Source organism: Crinia signifera, chromosome 2 (assembly GCF_055691185.1).
Source record: "Crinia signifera chromosome 2, ASM5569118v1, whole genome shotgun sequence".
Taxonomy (NCBI): Eukaryota; Metazoa; Chordata; class Amphibia; order Anura; family Myobatrachidae; genus Crinia; species Crinia signifera.
Window position 1 is genome coordinate 221,106,597 of NC_139218.1, and position 22,655 is coordinate 221,129,251.

The following is a 22,655-nucleotide window of genomic DNA, read 5'->3' on the forward strand; positions in this document are numbered from 1 at the left end:
GCCAATCAGCTATGTTTGAAAAAGACAGTTGGGAGTTGATTGGCTGGTGCTTATCTCCTTTTACCTTTTCTCCGCTTTATCTCCAGTTTATCTCTTCTCCAAGCTTGATAAATCTGCCCCTGAATACCCACTGACTGCAATACCACTGAACAAAACATGCAATTCACACATCTTTTCCACACAGTCCCTAAAACAAAAAAAACATCAAAACTCACATTGTATAATCTGTCCACAGTTGAGTATTTTTATTTCATTTACTTTTTTTTATTTTTTAAATCTGTCATCTCAAATTGCACAAAGAGAACTGAACAGCATTTTATTTAATTGTTGTTACTTAAATTCTCTCCTCTGTACACTCAATACAGTGACCTAAGAACACCACAATATCCAACATACACAAACCTCAGGGAGCAGGAGAATATTGGGAGAACACAGACTGGAATCATGGTGCCTTTTTTGTTCCTGAATGAAAAGGTCCCACAAATAAAAAGCACAGGATACAGCACGACATAGGGCCATCTGTTCATCATGGAGTGAGCTACACGCTAGCATTATCTATATGCGCAAATTAATATTCCTTTGCATGACTGAAGTTTTCGCTTTTACGCAAATGTCTTGTATGCTGCTAAAATTAATAGTTGTAAGAGTAGCACAACAGAAGTGGTATAGAATATGTAGATTAGTGTTCTTTTGTCATCGGCAGTCTTGCATGTGGAAATAGAAACAATTTTCTTTTTTTCTTCAGAATATACAAGTAGATTTATATGCATTTAGATAGGACAGTACATAAGCTGCTTACATACATCAATTTTGAGAGAGTCAATATTAAGTTTACTAACACTACAGAGTGCAAATCAGATTCTTCACAATAGACTTAGCATCTGTAACCCACTGCCAGTGTCTCTACACCATATATTCTTTAGTTTTTTGCAATGTATTGCAGGTTCCGTAAGGGGTTAAGAGTGCTGCAGTAACTTCTTCAATAGCGGAGGCTACCAAACCATATACGAAACATGTACTGCCCCAACTGTTAAAGAGGTTGAAAGCAGCTCTCAGGAAAAAAACAAAATAAAAACACAAAAATAAAAAGCAGAAAAGCCTACTTAAAACAAAGCATTCCCATCAAAATAAACAATATACTTTAGTAATTTTGGAGAATATGGAATGTGAAGAAAAAGAATTAATGGAGGTGTGATCCAATGTATTGTAGAAAATAAATTGTCCTTCATGAAACAAAGGATTTAAGAATATGGAGCCAATTTCTGTACTTTGCCCTGCTATGGGTCAGAGGTGGAAGAGGGACGGTGGAGTTTCAGTAAGAAAATAGCCCAGGTTCTGATTGTACAACCCTTTTGTTTACATGCTATATCCAAATCCAGGTTGGGGCTGCACATAGCCAGTTGCTGGGTAGCTATAACCAAATGCGGCTTGTGGAGGTACTGCAACACTGGGTCCTGCTGTCAACATTAACTGGGGCTGACCTAAAGGAAATAAAATAAAAACATTAACTGGGGCTGACCTAAAGGAAATAAAATAAAAACAAAGAATACTTTTCTTATTGTGTCTATATATATATATATATATTTTTTTTATAAGAGCAGACTAGCGAACAGTAATGATTAACCTCTACGTAATTCTGGATACCCACTGCTGTTGCATTAAACTTTGGTGACATGATAAAAAAAAAAAAAAAAAAAAAAGCATTCGCGGATGGTCTGTCAGGATCAGCAGAGAGCACTCCCACTGACCATAATGTGTTTGCTAACACATAGCTGGGTATGCTGACATATATATTGTTTGTGTGTGCTATAGCTGCTGTCAGCAGAGTGAGTTATTTCAGGTTTTATTGTGTGCTGCATCACAGTGCCCTCTACTGGATTTATTGTGAAGGTGTTGGGTACATTACTTTTACATGTGAGTGTGGGACATTATATATTACTTATTTATATATATGTAGGGCAGTATGATGGTGTAATGGTTAGCATTACTGCCTCACAGCACTGAGGTCATGGGTTCAATTCCCACCATGGCTCTAACTGCGCGGAGTTTGTATAATTCTTCTCCCCGTGCTGGTGTGGGTTCACTCCGGGTACTCCCGTTTCCTCCCACAATCCTCCTTGGCAACCAACAAAAATGAACCCTAGAATATGTGTGTGTATGTACATGTGGTAGGGAATATATATGCGGGCAGGGACTGATGTGAATGTGCAAATATTCTCTGTAAAGCGCTGCAGAATATGTAGGCACTATATAAATGACTGGCAATAAATATTAAATAAATGTGTGTCCACCTTGTCTATCTCTACAGAGTGAGGGCTTCCGTTTTGGGGACAATCTCATCTTCATGTGTGTGAGGCACAGAAACCCCCCCCCCCCCCCCCCCCCCCCAAGGTAAATGTTGTCACTAGTTGTGGCTCATCGGTTATTTGTACACTTACCATAAACAATAGGCTGCGTCTCTGTAGCTTGTTCTTCCTCTTTTCTTAGCGACTCTGAGGCATCAAGTTTGTCCACCTTAAAAACATTGGAAATCCAGTTAGCATCCATAATCATCATGCTCAATACAAGTTACAATAAATACAACCATATAGTGGAAAAGCCTTAATATTCATTTGGAGTATTATTTCCACAAAGGCTATGCATTATACCATCCACACAATGCAGCCATATTTAGCAGTAAATACCTGTGTGTAGTAACAGCAATCACCTATTGAATGTAATTCTGCACAACATTTGAGAGACTTACCAATGCCATTTCATTAAACAGCAAAAATACAGATAATATTGGGCAGCACCTACTGAATCACACCTGATCTGCTTAGTGCACACATTGTATGCAACTGCATATGAAAGCGCTGCACGCAAACAATGACCGAACACACTTTCTTCTACATAAAGGGTTGGTCAGTGCGTCTCACATCTCTGTGCTACCATGCCAGAAGCGGACTTTATTTATAGAAAGGAACTAGACATACGGCTCAGTAACTGTGGTGAGAATCAGGTTCCACTAGTCACAACATGTGAAGGGGAGGGTACCACGTGTAACATACACTATAGACATGTATACTGTCATCATAGCTTCGATCTGGACTCACATGCAAGTGATTCTCAAACACTGCACAATTTGTCAGTAAAATACCTAAATGTCAAGTATTAGAAAACTAAAAACGAAAGACATACAAGATGTTATAAAACAAATTAAATTCACAAGTACCATGAAACGTCCCCTGATCTCACTTCAAAGCCAAATTCTTCATTCTGTCTGATCATGATTCATGTGTCCTCCACGGTGATCCATGAAATGAAGTGAGCAACATACACTACACTAAACTAAGACTCTTGTGGGGTCTATGCCGCAATTCAGCATACGTCTTCTTACATGACTATTTCCAATGAGAGGATTGAAGGTCGATGATAACAGGACTGGAAGACACCACCTAAACAATATGGGTGTGCATTTCTGCTCCTTATATGGGCAAAGAATTGCTATGCCGATATAGATGCACAAAGTTATGGAGGGTAACCATAATCATGCCAATGATCAACCAACAGGAGGAAAACCAAAAGCCTTGTACACTAACCAACAAGGTCACACAAATGCATAAACAGGGGTAAGCTGAAAAAGGCATGCTAAGGATCACTGGACATTGCCACATGCTCACTGTAGGACCAGCAATAATTACAGTAGGTCTAGTGAATAATGGGGTTTTAGAAATCAGTTTGCGGAAAACAAGACAAAGCTTTTAAAGGATTATCAATGTTCACATATTGCTCGCCATTTCACTTCGTAGGTACAAAGTAAATAAACAGAGGTAAATAACTGAATGCCAATCGCAAACACTGCACTTTATCCAAATGAAGCTTTAGTGACCATGGACCTATTTAATAAGATGTACTGTTCTGGAAATCTTAAAACCGCAGGTAACAAAATAAAACAACGGATAAGCCTACAAATAAACTTGGACAAATTCTAAGATGTTAGACCAGGATAATACAACATGTCACTTGCTGGTAAAGCAATGATGCAAGCTGATCAGAGGGTAATACAGGCAATGGGATTAACAACATGTTATAAAGCCCTGCTTATTGGAGCATCACTATTCTTTACCGGAGCCACTTGGGTATGCAGAAGTGTTATCCATGCAAATAGAACCAATTCAGTAAATATATATAAACAACAGCAAAAAAGGCTTTTCCACAAAGACTGCAGACATTGCAGAGGCAAAAAAAACATGCATTTCATTGTGTGTGTCAAGTGTAAATTGTGTGCATGAAAAGAAGAGGCATCGGAACTGAAGTGAGGGGTGGTTTCTGAAAATAGAGATTGCCATACAGGCTCCCGGCACAGCCAGCAGCAATGCTTGGTTCCTATACGGTGATGCACTTGCAAGCTGTAATACACATGCTGTAACACAATAGTGCAGTACTACTACAGTTCACAATTACCTGTTTTGTTTCTCACACAAACACACTTTTTTGGCTGGTCAGACACAGAAGGACATTCCCCTGATGTATATACAAAATGCAGTGCATTGGGCCTATGGTGTCACAGTGAAATATGGCCAAAAAGATTAGACAACTCGCCATTATTAAATGTATTTTTGGTTGGACTACAGTGTGATCTTAACTTACCACCTTTTTTTAGTCATTTACACATAGGGAGGGTTTTACTTAAAGGGGAACTGCAAGCAAATTAAATGTCCGATCAAAAAACCTTTCCACCTCCCAAGCAGAACTACAGCAGTTACACGCCTCTACCAGGTTGCACAGGTCAGTAGTGTTAATAGTTGTTTAATGATGACTATGCCAGTCTCCTTCAGGTATCTTTTGGTCTGGACAAGCAACCAATACATCAGGGGTAGAGGATACCGGGCCTGCAAGTTCTACGAGCAGTAGTAGAGAGATTTATTGAAACCATTTTTAAATTTGCCTAGAATTCTCCTTATAAATGAGGCCGTGTAACACATTTTATTATGTAACCCAAGTCATTAAACATGGACGTCAGTGGGCACAGACACCATTCCTGAACCCTACACAAAAAAACAGCAGGAGAACTCACTTCTGTGACTATTGTTTTGCCTACTGTAAGTAAATTAGGAAAAAACAAAGATCAGGAATTGGATCACAGTTCTATCATCTAGCAATGCAAAACTGGACATACCTAAAGGATGTAGATAAGAACCATATTTCTGAGTAACAACTGTTGTTACAGAACACTATAATTATATAACAATCAATATAATGCACAATGAATGGCAGCTAATGTGTGACATTATTACAGCCAAGTAGTATAATTTATGTGCAAGGTTTTGAAAACTTTACAGCCTTGTTCATACAGTATCTGTGCTACAAATTTGGACTAATATAGTCATTTATATATTCTGGACCCCCGTCATTACATTAAAAAAAATACCGGTTGCAGTGACACTACGGGTGTAGCCTACACTCTGGAAGTGTGAGTGTGCATGTGGTGTACAGCAGGACTGCACAGTTGACTTGCCTACTCGAAGTATCCCATCCTTCAGATTTAGAAAACGAATGACCAGTTTTACATTGGTAACTGTGAACCAATACCTTCCATCTTCCGTAGTATAAATTAGCCGATTAGTAGCACAAAAAGAAGAAAATAATATAAACTATAGCCAACCTAATGCTAACTATTTAGTTCTGGTAATAGAAGGCCAGCAGAGGCTTTTAGTTTGGTTTTCTTTTTGGGAAAGAAGGATAGAAGCAGCATAGTGGTAATTGTGGTAGTAAGAGAAGGAAAGGGATTGGGAAACGCATGCAGATTCTTTAGACTTAGTCTTCCAGGTTTAAAGATGGAAAACCAGAATCAACTTTCACCTTTTCCTTTATTGCATCAACCTGCAAAGGAATTCAGAGGATGCAGCTTAGAAAATCAAAATTTTACATCAAGCATAAAAAAGGGAAGAATAAGCGAAGAAAACAAAAATGGCAGCTGTTAGAAAAGATAAAAATAAAACAAAAAGAAATGTGACAAGTAAAAAGTAATAGAGGCATGTGTTTGATTGGGTCTAGGATTCCAGATTACACTTTCATTTCACGCATAAATGGAAAACAAAAAATGCTTGCCAATTGTTAGAGGTAGCACTGGTGCATAAGAGGCAGAGAGTGCATAAATACAGCTCCCAGACAACATTCAGAGGAATCCTGAAGCTTAATCTGATCACTAATCAACAAATGGTCCTCATCTCTATTTCACATGACTTAGCTGGTAGCAGTACAATTTAACACAAGGTTCATTTTTAAATCAGATGTATTATTTTACCCTCTTTAGCCAATACAGTGGTTCCCAAAACTTTTCTGAATCACAGCACCCTAGAGCATCTTTTTTTTCAAGGCACCCCTAGTTCAAAAGTGTCTTATTCAGAAATTTTGAAAACAAAAAAATGTAAGTAAATAGTTTTTATATGTCATACTTCGGTTTACTTATGTGGTGAGGGGCATTTTTTGTTTCGGTTTATCCACATATTTTAAGACTGGCAGCCACCAGCACTGGTTTTAAATATATGTATGTACGGATGGGGCCAGCACCATCATTGCTGGTGCATCGCTAGCCGCCTGGATCTGGCAGCTTGTGCACTAGCAATGATGGACACACAAGCATGTCCATAACACGCGTACCTTATTCTGTGGAGCTTACCATGCTAGGAGCCGCTCTCATGAGAGCAGCTTCATATGTATCTATCTATTGGGGTAGGCAGTGTCTGACCGGCCATGCTCCATCATATTTTAGAGTTTTGGCTACATATAGGAATACAAAGAATATATATCTTTTAAAAGTAATCTTTATATTCTTATAAATTTATTATATTATTATAATAATTCCCCACATTTTTCAGAGCTCAAATTTGCATTGTGTGTGTAAATGTGGCTCTGATACTAGCCATTGCCTCCCCAGCCACTAACCTTAGATGTATATTTTGTTCAGTTTCCTTTGTTCCTCCTACATTTTGAGCACATGTACAGTATGGCTTTCTTTGAGCCTCATCTCTTTGGGAAGAAGGGCTCAATAAATAATTTTGTTACATTTGTGTTGACTTGGTGGTCTGCTGTATTTTAATTTGAGCTCCGCGCAGAGGTATCATTGTTCACAGCAAAATATTCAAACTTGGTCTTCAAAGGAGAAGCTCTACTAACCAAGGCACAGCAAGAGAGTATTACAAGCACTCAAACATGACATCTACTAGTGTGAACTGCATAGTACATGTAACACGGTCAGTATATGCCATTCTCTATCATCTCATTATGTTGAGCTATGAGCCAGCGGTTCTCAAGCTTGGTCCTCAAGGCGCCTAAATGTTAAGGTTTTAAAGGATATCTACTATTAAGTAGAGATGGTTAAAACAAATTGACTGAGGTACTCAATTAAAGGAGGGCATCCACAGGTCCGACTTGTCGGAGGCACAAGTTGGACCGGTTTTCCCCGTGAACTCCTCCGCAGCTCCACGGGAGGGCTACCAATATATGTTTCATATGCAATTTAAATCACATCTAAAAAGGTCTCCGTGGGAGCTGCTGGGGAAGTTCAAAGGAAAGTTGGATGTGACACATGTGCTGCTAATGGTCCAATTAAAACTAATTTTATGTGCTGCACATAAGATCTCTAAGCTAGATCCAATGTGCACGGGAACACACACTGAATCATCCTGATGTCAACCACCATTTGGGACGATTTTTACCTGATATAAATCGGCCCAATCCATTGGAATCGGGAGAAAGTGACCCAAATCAGAACTGTGCATGGGTGCCTTAAGTCACCTGTGCTTTAAAATACAGCCTTGAGGGTCACTTGGGAACCGCTATGTCTACGTTAAGGTGTTCTGTAAAATACTTTTCAAGCCTTAATTCATCTATAGTTACTTTTGCATGCAAGCTGACCAATTAGAATTTCATAGTATCCTAGGTGTTTATCCTACCATTCAACTATTTGTACCATTTTGTGTAAAAAAAAATATCTATATACATTTACTATAAGGTGAACATCACAGTTCATTATGATGAATAAAAATGTTTGCTTGCCAAATTTCACACCTATTTTAAACAAACTCAGGGTTAAAACTTGTGTGTTGTAAGGGCTGAAATATCACAGTTGGTACAGTCCAAGAAAAGAAATGGAGCAGATATTTTGTACAAAAAATTAAAATACACACATGGTTTAAATTACTTTAATGGATCTGTATATTAGCAGAAGTACACCAGTGCACAAAATTGTGGCAGCCTTTTGGAACGTGTATTTTTAGGGTTTACTTGCATGATTTCTGCGTTCTTTTTACAGGACTGGAAAGATAATTTGATGCACAATATAATCCAGTTTACCACAATTAATGGTACTTGTTTCCTAGCACGGCCACACCGATTCAGATCGGGGTGGTCGTGTCGGAAAAATCGGGTCGATCGCATCGCATGCGATTTGGTCGCATGCGATGCGATAGACGCGACCGACCGATTTTTGACCCGATTTTTTTCATTGAATCCAATGTAAATTGGGTCCCTGGGACCCAATTTTACATTGGATTCAATGAAAAAAATTCCCAACCCCCCCAAATTTAAGCACGTTAACCCCAGCCCACGATAGACGCCAACCCGAAGCGTGGCGAGCGCAGCGAGCCCGCGAGGGGCGGCGGTACGCGTCCTCCGACCTTTTCATGCCCTACTATCCACGTCGGCGTGGAGTGAGAATAGAATAGTGTGGCGAGCGCAGCGAGCCACCGAGCCCGAAGCGTGGCAAACGCAGCGAGCCCCGCGAGGGGACGCGGATACCTTCACAGGTAAACGCGTCCCTTCGCGGGCTTCACAGGTGTCCGCGTCGCCACGGACACCTGTGAAGCCCGCAAGGGGACGCGTATAACTGTGAAGGTATCCGCGTCCGCTCGCCACGCTTCGGGCTCGGTGGCTCGCTGCGCTCGCCACACTATTCTATTCTCACTCCACGCCGACGTGGATAGTAGGGCATGAAAAGGCCGGAGGACGCGTACCGCCGCCCCTCGCGGGCTCGCTGCGCTCGCCACGCTTCGGGTTGGCGTCTATCGTGGGGTGCCGACGGGGACATCTATAATGTGAAATGGGTCATATTGGCCCATTTCACATTTTTTCACATTTTTACAGCATTTCAATGTTAAAAAATATTTTAACATTGAAGCCTATGCAAAAATCGGGTGCATCGCGTCGGGACCAATGTTAATGGTCCCGACCGACACGATGCCCCCGATATTTTACCTTTCCCGACAAGATTTCAATGTTAAAATATTTTTTAACATTGAAGCCTATGGAAATATCGGGGGCATCGCGTCGGGACCAATGTTAATGGTCCCGACCGACGCGATGCCCCGATATTGTCTCCTAGCCGGCAAAATGGACCTGATTTCAAAAGAAATCGGGTCCATCGGGGGTAATCGTGTCCCTTAAGTAAGGGACACGATTACTTAAGATTGTGGCCGTGCTAGGAAACAAGTACCCAATTAATTAAACTTTATTACATTAAAAAGTTAGCTAAATATTGGGAGATTACTTCAACTTAAAACTTGCCAATATGAGGGATTGTTCCAAGTCAATCAAGTGTTACAATGGCACAAAATGTATCCAATAAGGTGTTAGCATAAGTAAGCTCACATTTGTTGCTACCAGTATTGTTAGTAAAACATCTTATTTGGTTGTTTGATCCTCATTAAGTTGGTTGCTTATTATGGTTTTTTGTACTTAATTTTTTTTAAGTAAGCGGTGTAACTTATTCAGGATAACAAAGTAAAAAGGAGTCGCGTGGTCACCTATAAAGAGATGCAAAATAATGCATTTACGTGAATAAGACAGCATGATTATTAGAAAGGAAGGTGGAAACATAACCAAAGGAGGAATTTAAAAATGGTGGAATAAGTATCAAACTCAGGTAAAAGGTAGGAAAAGATCACCACCCCCATGCTGTGATAGAGAAATGGAAAAAAAAAACTGTTCTTGAGAGATAGAAGACAACCGTTTGGGGAATTCAAAAAGATTTATGTAAATGTTGTGTAAAGATCAGTGCCAAGACTTTCACGCATTCAATATTTTGGAATAAACGCCAAAAATCCAAAGGAAAAAGATTTATCATTTAAGCAAAGTCAGATAAGTTTAGAATGTGCTATAAAGCATATTACTTGGTTAGAAGAACAATGAAACATTGTCATATGGAGTGACTAAACCATAATATCCTTAATTGGTACTAATGGAAAAAATAGAAAAAATAGGTCAGCAGAAGAATTGGATAAGATTTGATGCCTGGGTGAACACCTACTGTGAAGCGTTCAGTTAATGGTATGCATGATGAATTTGTGCAATCACTGGCACTTTTAATACATCACTGATTTATTTGCTGCTATTTAGAGTCAAATTTTATAACAGCATGTGACCCCTTCCGTGATCATGTGACTTTCATATTTCAACAGGACTCTGCACTGGGTAGAAACATGACAAGGTGCAAAGTGGCTTTAGGAAGAGGATATTGCATTGCTAGAATGGCCAGGCAATAGCCCTGACCTCAATCCGATCGAAAAACTGGAGACGATTATAGAAATTTGTTAACCAGAAGCAACCAAAGATTAAAGTACAACTAATAGAAACAATTATAAAATCATGGTATCAGATTATAACTCCTGATTAACTAAAACCATTGGTACACTCCATGCATTATGTTCTACATTAAATTGCCACTGTAATGATGTATGCTTTTGGGTATAATACTAGAATATATTAGTATTCATGTTATAAGCTACTGTATTAAACTTAAAAAAAATTCCCATTTTCCACAATTTTTGCCACTAGTGTATATTACTGTATAATGAATACAGTGACGAACAGAGAAACCAGTGTAATGTTTAGTGCGCAACAAGAGGCAGGAAAGAGATTAAAGGTTTTACATTGCTCTAGTAGGATAACAATATTTTATTAATGAACAACTGGTACTCTTTACCTAGCACGGCGCCCACGATTTTGATCGTGGGCATCGCAGGTAAAAAAATCGCGGGCATCGCGGCCATTGAATGCACTAAAAATCGAGTGCGACGCGACCAACACGATGCCCGCGATTTCCCATAGGGAACAATGTTAAATTTCACACTTCAGGGTGGCTATTTGGCCTCTGTGGGCCATTTAACATTGTTTCCTATGGAAAAATCGTGTCAATTGAGGCATTGAACAGTAAAATCGGGTCAATTGAGAAATTTAACATTGTTCCCTATGGGAAATCGCGGGCATCGCGTCGGTCGCGTCGCACCCAATTTTTTAGTGCATTCAATGCCCGCGATGACCGCGATGGGCGACGTGCTAGGTAAAGAGTACCGAACAACTATACAATGGTCTTCGGGTTATGTACAGTAGTGAGGAGGCAATATGGATAAAATGGTGTGATGTAAGTAGTGTAGTGATACGAAGTATAGCGGCAAAAAGGACTATATAAAAGAAAAACATACAGTATAATTTGATATAGATTTGAGAGTGAATGGAATGACCAGGGCAGTAGTGAGAAATGAAGCAGTCCAATGTTTTCTCCAGGGCAGTGAGCTTAGGAGTTTGGTTCCTGAATGTAGCAGATGTAACAGTTGTTTAAGATTAACCACCATTAAACATTTGAGTAACTGAATTTCAATAAATGACTAAATACATTGGCCTATATAGTCTTTCAAAATATAGGGCCTGATTCTGAGTTTAGAACAAAGCAAAAATGTTCAAGTAACACAGGAGTAGATTTATTAAGCTCGGTGAAGTGATAAAGTGTCTGGTTTTTATCACCGGCCAATCAGCTCCTTTCTGTCATTTTTCAAACCAAGCCTGTAACTTCACAGTTAGGAGCTGATTGGCCGGTGATAAAAATCAGACACTTTATGACATCACCAAGCTTAATAAATCTGCCCCTAAACTTCTGGACAAACCATGTTGCACAACAGTGGAGCTAATACATTGCATGCAGAGTAAATATTGGCTGCTTTGCATGTAGTGCACAAATGCTGGACAGATTTATTTTTGCACAGCAATGCAGATTTTAGTATGGATAGACCACACCCAAATCTAAAGCTATCTGTACATATTACATCTGCCAAGCCTGTAGGACAGCAAGGTTTTGCCAAGATGCAGTTACTTGCCATTTTTTGCTACAACATAAACTTTGAATCAGGTCCATAGTGCAGGTATACAGAAAGGGCCTTTTAAATAGATTGTTTAGTACATTAAAAACATTGCAAGATTTGGTTATTCACCATTTTTTCCCCTGGTTGATTGTCTGAACCCCATAAACACTGTTCCCTAAAATGATGATATCAAGATCAGAAGACTTAAGGTGCATACACACTGTACAATTTTTTTGACCAATTTGGTTGAAAGACATTTCCATTGAACCCAGTGTCCTGGACGAAAGATGTTGACAAAAGATATTGTCAACAAACAAACGATGAATGATGATGCGCATACCTGCCAGTTGTTCATCAAGATTGTTCGTCAACTGTGCATGCAGCTCAATTTCAATATCTTTCAAAAAGAGCCTATAAACTGTAGCTAGATCTTTCTTCTTTCGTCTGTCGTCAATTAAAAATCGAATTGCATCGCATGTTGCTATATTGCATGTGATGCGATTGTATAAGATGTACTACGATCAAAATCATGGGCGCCGTGCTAGGAAACAAGTACCATTTGGTTGTGTGGCATCTCCACTTGTATAAACACACATTTTCCTAAAGCGGTTCCATGCAGGAAAAGGTACAGAGTATATGAGTGACAAGTTTCGGATAATAAAACATTCTGGGAGGCAAATGTAACAAGTATACAGTCATACATCTCTTCACAGAACGTGCTTAGGTGCATCTGAAAGCTATGGGGAACAATGAGCAAAAAAGGGTGTGTGGAGGAGCCTGGTTAGGGCTAGGCACTAACGGGGAAGGGGTTAGGCTGCAGATAGAAACGGGTGGGGGGGTGGGGGGGGGGGGTAGTATGCTTACCTAAAAGGTGTTGGGATCCTGACTATTGGGATGCCGCTGTAAGGGTGCATACACACTGTACAATTTTTTTGACCAATTTGGTTGGAAGACATTTCCATTGAACCCAGTGTCCTGGACGAAAGATGTTGACAAAAGATATTGTCAACAAACAAACGATGAATGATGATGCGCATACCTGCCAGTTGTTCATCAAGATTGTTCGTCAACTGTGCATGCAGCTCAATTTCAATATCTTTCAAAAAGAGCCTATAAACTGTAGCTAGATCTTTCTTCTTTCGTCTGTCGTCAATATCTTCGTCAACATCTTTCGTCCAGGACACTGGGTTCAATGGAAATGTCTTCCAACCAAATTGGTCAAAAAAAGTGTACAGTGTGTATGCACCCTTACAGCGGCATCCCAATAGTCAGGATCCCAACACCTTTTAGGTAAGCATACTACCCCCCCCCCCCCCACCCATTTCTATCTGCAGCCTAACCCCTTCCCCGTTAGTGCCTAGCCCTAACCAGGCTCCTCCACACACCCTTTTTTGCTCATTGTTCCCCATAGCTTTCAGATGCACCTAAGCACGTTCTGTGAAGAGATGTATGACTGTATACTTGTTACATTTGCCTCCCAGAATGTTTTATTATCCTAAACTTGTCACTCATATACTCTGTACCTTTTCCTGCATGGAACCGCTTTAGGAAAATGTGTGTTTATACAAGTGGAGATGCCACACAACCAAATGGTACTTGTTTCCTAGCACGGCGCCCATGATTTTGATCGTAGTACATCTTATACAATCGCATCACATGCAATATAGCAACATGCGATGCAATTCGATTTTTTTTTTTTTTTAATATATTTTTATTGAGGTTTTTCAAACATAAAATATATAAATAGCGATGATACATATTTTACAGTACATATTGACAAAAGTCTAGCATTTTGCAAATGGCAATACAAGTCCAGCGTTCTCTATATATATATCCGTACATACATAGACAGTCTCTTGCACATAGTAATTCCTATTGTTGGACACCATAATAGCTTAGCATTTGTGGCCTGTTTGAGCCTTTGGCAAGTGAAGGATGGGTCTTTGTATGGTTAATTTAGAAAGGTGGGCCTCCCCTTTCCAAGGTGGCTAAGTTGTACCATGTGGTGAGTGCCACCGTTTTTCTAATATTGTCTTTCTCTGATGTTGTAAGAGAGGTTACATATATTAGCCAAGTATCAAAGAATTTCTTGGACCTGGTCTCTGCGTCTAGCACGCAGTCGATCCAGTCCATCTGGAAGAGATATCTCAATCTTGGTAGCATAAGTTGCATAGATATGGGGTTGGGGTGTATCCATTGAGAGAGAATGGTCTTTTTTGTGGTCGCTGCAATCTTGGCCAGAAGGTTTTTAGTGCCCCTGGTTAGGGAATTTGGAGTGTCTGTACTATGAATATTCCATAACACCCATGAGGGGGTCATGGTAAAGGAGATTTTTAATGTGTTATTGATATATTGCTGCACCTGAAGCCAAAGGGCTTGTATTATGGGGCAGGTCCACAAGCAGTGGTAAATGTCGGCATCTGGAGATAGGCATTTATAACAGTTGGAATCATCAGATATTCCCATCAAGTATCTATGCTTTGGCGTGTAGTAGGCCCTATGTAAAATTTTGAAGTGCATCTCTGCGTAGGATGATGAGGTGAGTATCTTATTCAGGGATATTGTGGCCTTTATTAAAGTGTCCGTTGTAATCTCAGGAAAGACCTCGTTCCAGCGTGTCAGTCCTTTTTTAACCTTGGAAAGGTCTAGAGTGGGGCGAATATGGTTATATAAAACGGAGGTGGGTATTGACTCTCCCTTTCTGTATATTATCATCAAGTCAAAAGCTCTATCTTTACCGGTTTTATTTATTGCGTGTAGGCTTTTGGTTACATAGCTTCTGGCTTGGAAATAGGCAAATAAGGGGATTTGTAGTCGGGGGAAGTGTTCTTTCAGTTGTGTGAAGGTGAGGGGAGTGGAGTAGTCTTCACCCAGAAAATGATATATTGATTTGAGGCCATGCATATGCCAATTGTAGAATATGGGGTCTGGGTTCCCTTCTTGGAATTCGTGATTATGAATTAGTGGTGTATGCAATGATATGTTTTGTGGTAAATGTAATCGTTTCCGTGTGGTACGCCAAGCTCTGTATGGGGAATGCAGCAGAGGGTTACCTATAATGTGCGGTAGGGCAGACGTGGGTGATAGGTGTAGTAAGGCGTCTAGCGTGCAATTCTGGAGAAAAGATTGATCCAATTCCTTGATTGTGTAATTGTTTGTGTCCCCCACCCAGTCTATTGCATATCGCAGGTTTGCTGCAATGGCATAGTCCTGGATACATGGTAAGTTAATTCCACCGTTGTGTTGGGCTTGATGCAGCTTTGGTTGTGAGATTCTAGGCCTCTTACCGGCCCATAGAAATTTCTTAAGTGCTCTATTGATAGTTAGGATATCTTGGTCTTTCAGGAGAAAGGGAAGCATCTGGGCGGGGTATAGAAGTCTGGGGAAGGAAACCATCTTATACAGGCTGCATCGCCCCAAATACGATAATGGTAAATGTTTCCATCTTTGAAAGTCTGCTATCATTTGGGTAATGTAGTAGGAGTAGTTCAGTTCATATAAATCTGATACCTTATTGGTGAAACGCAAGCCAAGGTATGTTAAATATTCGGTGGCCCACCGAAATGGGAAGGTGGTCCCCCATCCCAATTTTGCCTCAGGGTGTACCGCTAGCACCTCCGTTTTTTGGTGGTTGACTAAAAAGCCAGATATGCCTAGGAAGTCATCTAATATTTTCAGTAAGTTAGGGAGGGCCTGTCTGGGGTTGCCAATGTATAGTAGTAGGTCGTCAGCGAAAGCTGACACCTTCACAACTGATTTATTAAGCTCTAATCCCTGCCATGAGGTTTCTTGGTGGAAGGTACGTATTAGGGGGTCAATTGCTAAATTAAACAATAGTGGAGAGAGTGGGCAGCCCTGGCGTGTTCCCCTTGCTAATCGGAAGGTTGGTGAGTTCAGTCCATTAATAGTTATGCATGCTTCCGGGGAGGAGTATAGCATATTAAAGATGTTTATGAAGTCTGGGCCAAAGTGCTGAACTTGGAAGACCCGTAATAGATGGGACCAGGAGACGCGGTCAAATGCTTTGTCAGCATCGCAACTTACAATGATTGCCTCTCTGTTATCAGAGACGTTGTATCGCAGAAGTGCCGCCATTAGAGTGCGAATATTATGAACCGAAGTTCGGCCCCTCACAAATCCTGTTTGGGCCGGGTGTAAGATTCTGTGTAAGATAGGTTGTAGTCTCCTAGCCAATAGTGTGGTAAAAATCTTTAGGTCCTGGTTCAGGAGAGATATTGGGCGATAAGATTGTACCAGTTGGGGATCTTTTCCCGGCTTCGGAAACACTACAATACGAGCCGCTGTAAATTCTGGTGGGGGTGGTGTACCCTGCAGCATAGAGTTAAATAAGGAGATCAAGTGGGGGGTTATACTATCCTTCATGAGTTGGTAATACTCAGCACTGAATCCATCTGGGCCTGGGGATTTACCTTTTTTTAGAGTGCTTAGTACAGCTTTTACTTCTAGCTCTGTGATTGGGGCAACCAGGGAGTCCCTCTCCCCCTCAGTAAGGGTAGGTAGCTGGGCTTTTTGTAGAAATTGGAAACCCTCTGTAGATTTATCACTGGGTGCACTATATAGATGTTTATAGTAATTCTGAAATGTTTCTGAAATTTCAGCAGGGTTTGAAGTTAGGGTGCCATCTTGTGTGTTTATTTGCAGTATGTGTAGTGGGGCTGATTGTGAGCGTACTAAGTTGGCCAAAAGTCTCCCCGTTTTATTTGAACTTCTGAAGTATTTATTACGTGAAACATCATAGGAAAATTGGGCCCTTTCTGTACACAAGGAATCGTATGTTCTTTTTGCTTCTACATATGCCGTTTTGGTTAATTCAGTGTTATTGAGGAGCAAAGCATTATATGCCTCTGATAGACGGCTACTGCACTCAGCTATAGCAAGGTTTAATTTTTTACGTCTCCTGGTAGTGTATTCAATTATCTGACCCCTAACCACCGGTTTAGAGGCCGCCCAAAATAGGTGTATATTCTCTAAATGTTGTGTATTGTCAGAGGCATATGTGGAGAAGGCCTGTTTCAGGTGAAGTGCAAAGTCTGTGGAGTTGGCCATATAAGAGGGAAATCGCCAATTATATGAAGTAGTAAGTGGGCTTTTCAGGGTGAGTGTGAACCAGACCCAGGCATGGTCAGATAAATCAATCGGGCCTATTCCGGATTCCACAACTTGGTGATATAATGCATTTGCTATTAGCCAAAGGTCGATGCGGGATGAAGTGCCATGGGGGTGTGAGTAGAAGGTGTATTCCCTAGATGTGGGATGTTGACATCTCCATAGGTCGCACAGACCCAGATTGTTTATTAACATGGAAATGGGGGAACCAGCAGGCACATCCTCCTCTCTAGTCCTCTGTCCGGATCTATCTAGGCTTGATGACAATACATTATTATAATCGCCACCCATGATTAAATAACCCTCTTTCCATGATAATAGTTTGGTGTACAAGGCGGTGTAAAAATAAGCATTGGGTCCATTGGGAGCATATATGGTTGCTAATGTGTATGTTGACCCACACAGTTCTAATTTTATAAACAGAAAATGGCCCTCTGGGTCCAGCCAGGTATCTAGTATCTTATATGGTAGGTGTTTTCTGAACAGTATCAGCACTCCTCTACGTTTAGCTGTGAAGGAGGCTGCTCGGAATTCCCCTATCCAGGAGTCTCTCAATGCATTGGGATCTTTGATATCCCAGTGCGTCTCCTGCAGGAAGACCACATCTGGGCGTAAACGTTTTAAGTGAGCCACTACCTTGCGCCTTTTAATTGGCGAATTAAGTCCCTCTACATTCCAGGACACGAATTTCAGTGTATTCTGTGTCCTGGTCGGTCCGCTAGACGGAGCGGGCATCATTAACCAATACCCTCACGGGGTCTAAATGCTACTTTTAATACATCATCTAAGAGCCCCCAACCTGTCCCAGCGAGCAGGTTGTGAAGGGGCAATTTGGACCCAGATTGCCATTCAGCATAACATAACATGTGTTTTGTACCACCTATATTCATCAGTGAATTAAGAACAATGATAATAACCTTTTGAACATTCTCATGAACCAGAGCGTACGGTCCAATAGACCGACGCTGTGGCCCAGCAAACATAAGGTACCCCACGTGAGATAGTGGAGAAAATTTTAACATTTGCCAACCTGTTGGGTGTGGGCCTGAGCCGGCCAGGGCGTCCCGGTCGCGAGGAAAGTTATGAGTCCCGGCTGCGAGGCCCAGGTAGGCCCCAAAGTTTGGGAAGACCCTCCCGGCTCCATGGCCAGAGGGGTGGCCCCGGACGCGTTCACACCCGAAACCCCCCTGCCAGCCCAACAAAACAGCAAAACATACCAAACCAACGAGGATAATCTTGAAACAAGGAGCTTGCTTGTCTATTCTATCTAACCTGAACATAGAAACGAAGAAGAAGGATGAGATCGCAGCAATCCACAGTCCACGCTCTCAGTCTGCGTCATCCATGGTTGTAGGAGTAAGCTGCGGTAGGGAATCTAGAAAGTTTTTTGCGGCTTGCGGGGTTTCCAGGTAGTATGCTTTACCGCCATACTGGACACGCAGTTTAGCTGGGTATAGAAGAGCAAAACGGTGTCCCAGTTCGTGTAGACTCTTACAGATTGGTGTGAATTCCCTCCTTTTCATGGAAACCATATAGGAAAAGTCCTGGAAAAGTAATAATCTGGTTCCTTCGTAACGCAGATCTGGGTGTTTTCTATAGGCGTCCATTATGCTGACCTTGTCAGCGTAATTCAAGATACGTAGTATTACAGGTCTGGGCCTGTCTCTGTTCTGTTGGCGATCTGGGCCCATACGATGTACCCTCTCAACCTGAACCGAGCCTGTTGGTGATACACAGCCCAGGATGCGTGGTAGCCATTCGGAGACCAGAGTCATAAGGGCAGCCTGTTTGACATTTTCCGGGACCCCGATTATCCTGAGATTATTCCTCCTATTCCTATTTTCTAAGTCCTCCAACTTGTCATGGACGGAGGAAAGTAGTTTTTCCTGTGAGGAGACCGTAGCCTTTGTTGCAGCCAACTCATCCTCCAAGTCTGAGACTCTCTGCTCAGCCTCGGACAGTCTTTGATCATGTTGTAGGATTTGGGCTAGAGCCGAATCTATCGACTCCTTCAGCGGGGTCAATTTTTGGTCTAACAGTGATGCCAATATGGAGGTTATCTCGTTGGCGGAGACCAATTCTCTGGACGAAGGGGGTACAGTTGTAGGTTCATCAGTCCCAGAGGAGGTTCCTGGGCCAGGAGAGTGTGGCGTGGGGGAGGACGTGGGGGTGGTGTCTCTGCCGCGACCCTGTCCCTGTGGTTGGGACTTGGAGCCACGTTGGGATTTGGCCACGTACTTGTCCATCCCGGGCATCTGGTCTCCTGCAGAGAGGAGGGGTTGCTGTATAGGTGTTGTCGTTTCACGGGGTCAGTGACGGTTATGGGATTCTGCGTGACTGTGACTAGTATCAGTCAGAAGGGGAGGCCAGGGGAAGTGGCTGATGGGCTAGTGGGTACTGGGTATGTTTAGCTTAGAGAGATAGTGCCAGAATTGTCAGTGTATCTAGACCCAAGTGTTGGTAGCCAAGGGTTTGTGGCACTTAGGGAGGGAGCCGGAGCGGCCGTCGGTCGTAGTTTAACAAGATGAATAGGAATTGTGCTTACCGGCTCCTGCTTGTTGACAAGAATAGTCGCTCACCGCTGGACAATTAATTCTGTGTGGAGTTCCTGCAGGTGGCGCAGCGTCTGGGAATTCCGGCAAGGGTATAGGCCCGCAACACCCCTGTCACCGTGCCTTTACTGTTTCTCTGTAGATGTTAGTGCCGCGGCAAGTGTCTTAAGGATGCCTTGATCTGATTCTCTGCGAGGGGCTGTGCTCACTGTTTCCCCCTATCCGGACCCGAGGGCACAATGCAGGATCAGGGGAGACAAGGAAAAGAGGGAAGAGGTGGTGAGTACCTCTGGGCTCTGGTTTTTCTGCCCTTATTAATAATGATGGCAGTTTCTGAAGCAGGATGTCCTAGCCCCAGTAGCTGGTGCCGGTCTCTATGTTGCCTGCTGTGTCCCTAGCTCCCCAGGGAGCGGTGCTGTGTGGCAGATGGGAGTTTAGGGGTTTGTGGGGGTGAGGAGGGGTCACCTGGCACCTCAGGGCTGGTGTGTAGGTGCCTTAACTGTAGTCTGTGCCGCGGCAGCCGTGGTGCGATCCCGCGGCCGGAAATCGAGGCCGCGGCTCCGGCCCGGCATCTAGGCCGCCGGCTGATTCCGCCTCCTGGAGGCTCTGAGATCTGTAGGGTGAGAGGTTGTGTCGGCGGGCGGCCGGTCCTTGTCTCTCCGGCTGTGGGAACCGGGCGTTCCGCCGTGTTTCGCCGCCGTCTCCTACCCCGTCACGGACTCGCGGCCGTAAATCGAGGCCGCGGCCCCGATCCGGCGACCAGGCCGCAACCCAGAAAAGCCCCGCGGAGGCAATTGAAGTAGCGGGGGATGAAGGGGGGTCCCCGTGGGACTCACTGTTATGGCAGGGCGCTGAGTAGGGTTCCCTGTTTTTGCTCCGTGGATGGTGTAGAAGCCAGGCAGGGAGAGCTCAGCAGCAACACGTCTGGCCTGCTTGGAGTCCAGGACACGCCCCGCAATTCGATTTTTAATTGTACAAGCACCCTGATGGGTGCTTTCAATGCTAAATGCACCCCCATTGGCAACGCCACCCCCACTATCAACGTCAACCCGAAGCGTGGCAAGCGCAGCGGTACGCGTCCTCCGACCTTTTCATACCCCCACTATCCACGTCGGCGGTGAGTTGAACTTCGATAGTGTGGCAAGCGCAGCGAGCCACCGAGCCCGAAGCATGGCAAGCGCACAGGGATTACTTTAAATTTATTCCGCTGCACTCGCCACGCTTTAGGCTCGTATTCTGCGTCCCCTCGCCACGCTTCAGGCTATCTAAAATCAACTCCACGCTGATGTGGATAGTGTGGGTATGAAAAGGTCAGAGGACGCGTACCGCTGCGCTCGCCGCGCTTCGGGTTGGTGTTGATAGTGGGGGTGGCGTTGACAATGGGGGTGCATTTAACATTGTAAGCACCCATCAGGGTGCTTGTACAATTAAAAATCGCATCGCATGACATTTGCTGGCATGCAATGTTATGCGATATTTCATTGTACAAGCACTCCTGGTAATTTAACATGAATATCGCATTGCATCGCACACCACTAAGTATGGTATGCGATGGGCGCCGTGCTAAGAAACAAGTACCAAATGTGTGTTTATACAAGTGGAGATGCCACGCATAACAACCAAACTACTATCTTCTAGAAGGTGCTGTATAAATGTGTGGTGAATTTTTGGTTGCAATGGGCAACACCACCACTTTTATAAACCCAACTGTAGTAAATGTACCCCTTAGTGTCGATAGCCACTGCATGGAACTGCATCAGGACCCAATGAGAAGTTGCAAATCACAATTGAAAACATTAACAAGACCCAAGGAAAGATGTGGGTAACATTACTGGACAGCACAATTGGCTATCTGCAAACATTAAGTTCTGTATTTTATGTGCAGGCAAAAGAACTCAAGTTTATTTTGAACTAATAATAATAATAATAAGTAATAAAAAAAAGAATGGATCTGCAGTATAAGATAATGGGAACCAAAATGATCTGTAGACAGCACCTTACTCATTTCTAAATACAAAAGCAGTTTTGTTTTTATTCTTTAAATACGAACATATCTAGTTGTAGCCTACTCTTAAGATCTGCTCTCCAATATTTATAATATGGCTTAGCAATATGACCCAATAGCAATATAATTTACCGTACACACTGTGCTATTGGGGTTACGCTTTAATTTAGTTTTTGACTATATAGTCTAACTCTAAGTGAAACCGAATAGACATTGAATGGTTTTCAGCCACAGTCGATGCAGATTTGATCCTGTGGCATCAAAATCAAATAGAAAAAAAAAAGACTGTACAGGTAAAACTATATAATACAGATCGGAATTGAATAGAAAATTAATTGCACCGTGTGTACGGGGCTTTAAGGCAATCCACGGTTATAAAATACTAAATAGGGCAGCCACACAATGAAGTTTATGGTATAGGATGTTACAGCAAATGAATCAGCAATGGGATGTATTCTATATTGCTATGCACAGAGCACAACTTGTGTCCTTGGATATATATTACCAAAAATATATTAAAAAGATCTGAATACAAAACTAATGGAAAGAATAAAAAGTTTTGTTTGCTGGGCGGTCTAAGTATTGGTATATTTGCAAATGCAGGGCACAAAAACATCATTGCTAGAAAGGAGTTTGCATTTTACATCCACTGTTGTTTAAGTGACTGATTCTATACCAGGAAGTGTGTGAGAGCAGTCAATCAAGACAGTCTTACCTACAGTGCACATATTAATTTAATAAATATGACTATTAATCCTTATGGGAAAGCTGACAACATTGTAGATTTAGTGCTGTGTGTGATGTCATTGTTTAACTGCAATGGCAAAAATGGTTACAAACATTTATAATTTG

At 42.2% G+C, this 22,655-nt stretch overlaps 1 protein-coding gene across 2 annotated transcripts in view; it reads right to left on the minus strand.

The window, feature by feature from the left end:
- Positions 1-216: 216 nt before the first annotated feature.
- The window catches only part of CLTC (clathrin heavy chain), a 103,215-nt gene continuing 80,776 nt past the window's right edge, over positions 217-22,655 (minus strand). The window contains exons 31-33 of one of the 2 annotated variants that reach the window (XM_083173769.1): positions 5,845-5,865; positions 2,439-2,514; positions 217-1,481 (exon numbers count right to left, since the gene is read on the minus strand). In XM_083173769.1, the coding sequence (XP_083029895.1) occupies positions 1,357-1,481; positions 2,439-2,514; positions 5,845-5,865 (222 nt within the window). In that variant the 3' untranslated portion in view covers positions 217-1,356. The remainder of the gene's footprint in view (positions 1,482-2,438; positions 2,515-5,844; positions 5,866-22,655) is intronic. The other variant, XM_083173770.1, reaches the window with a different exon arrangement.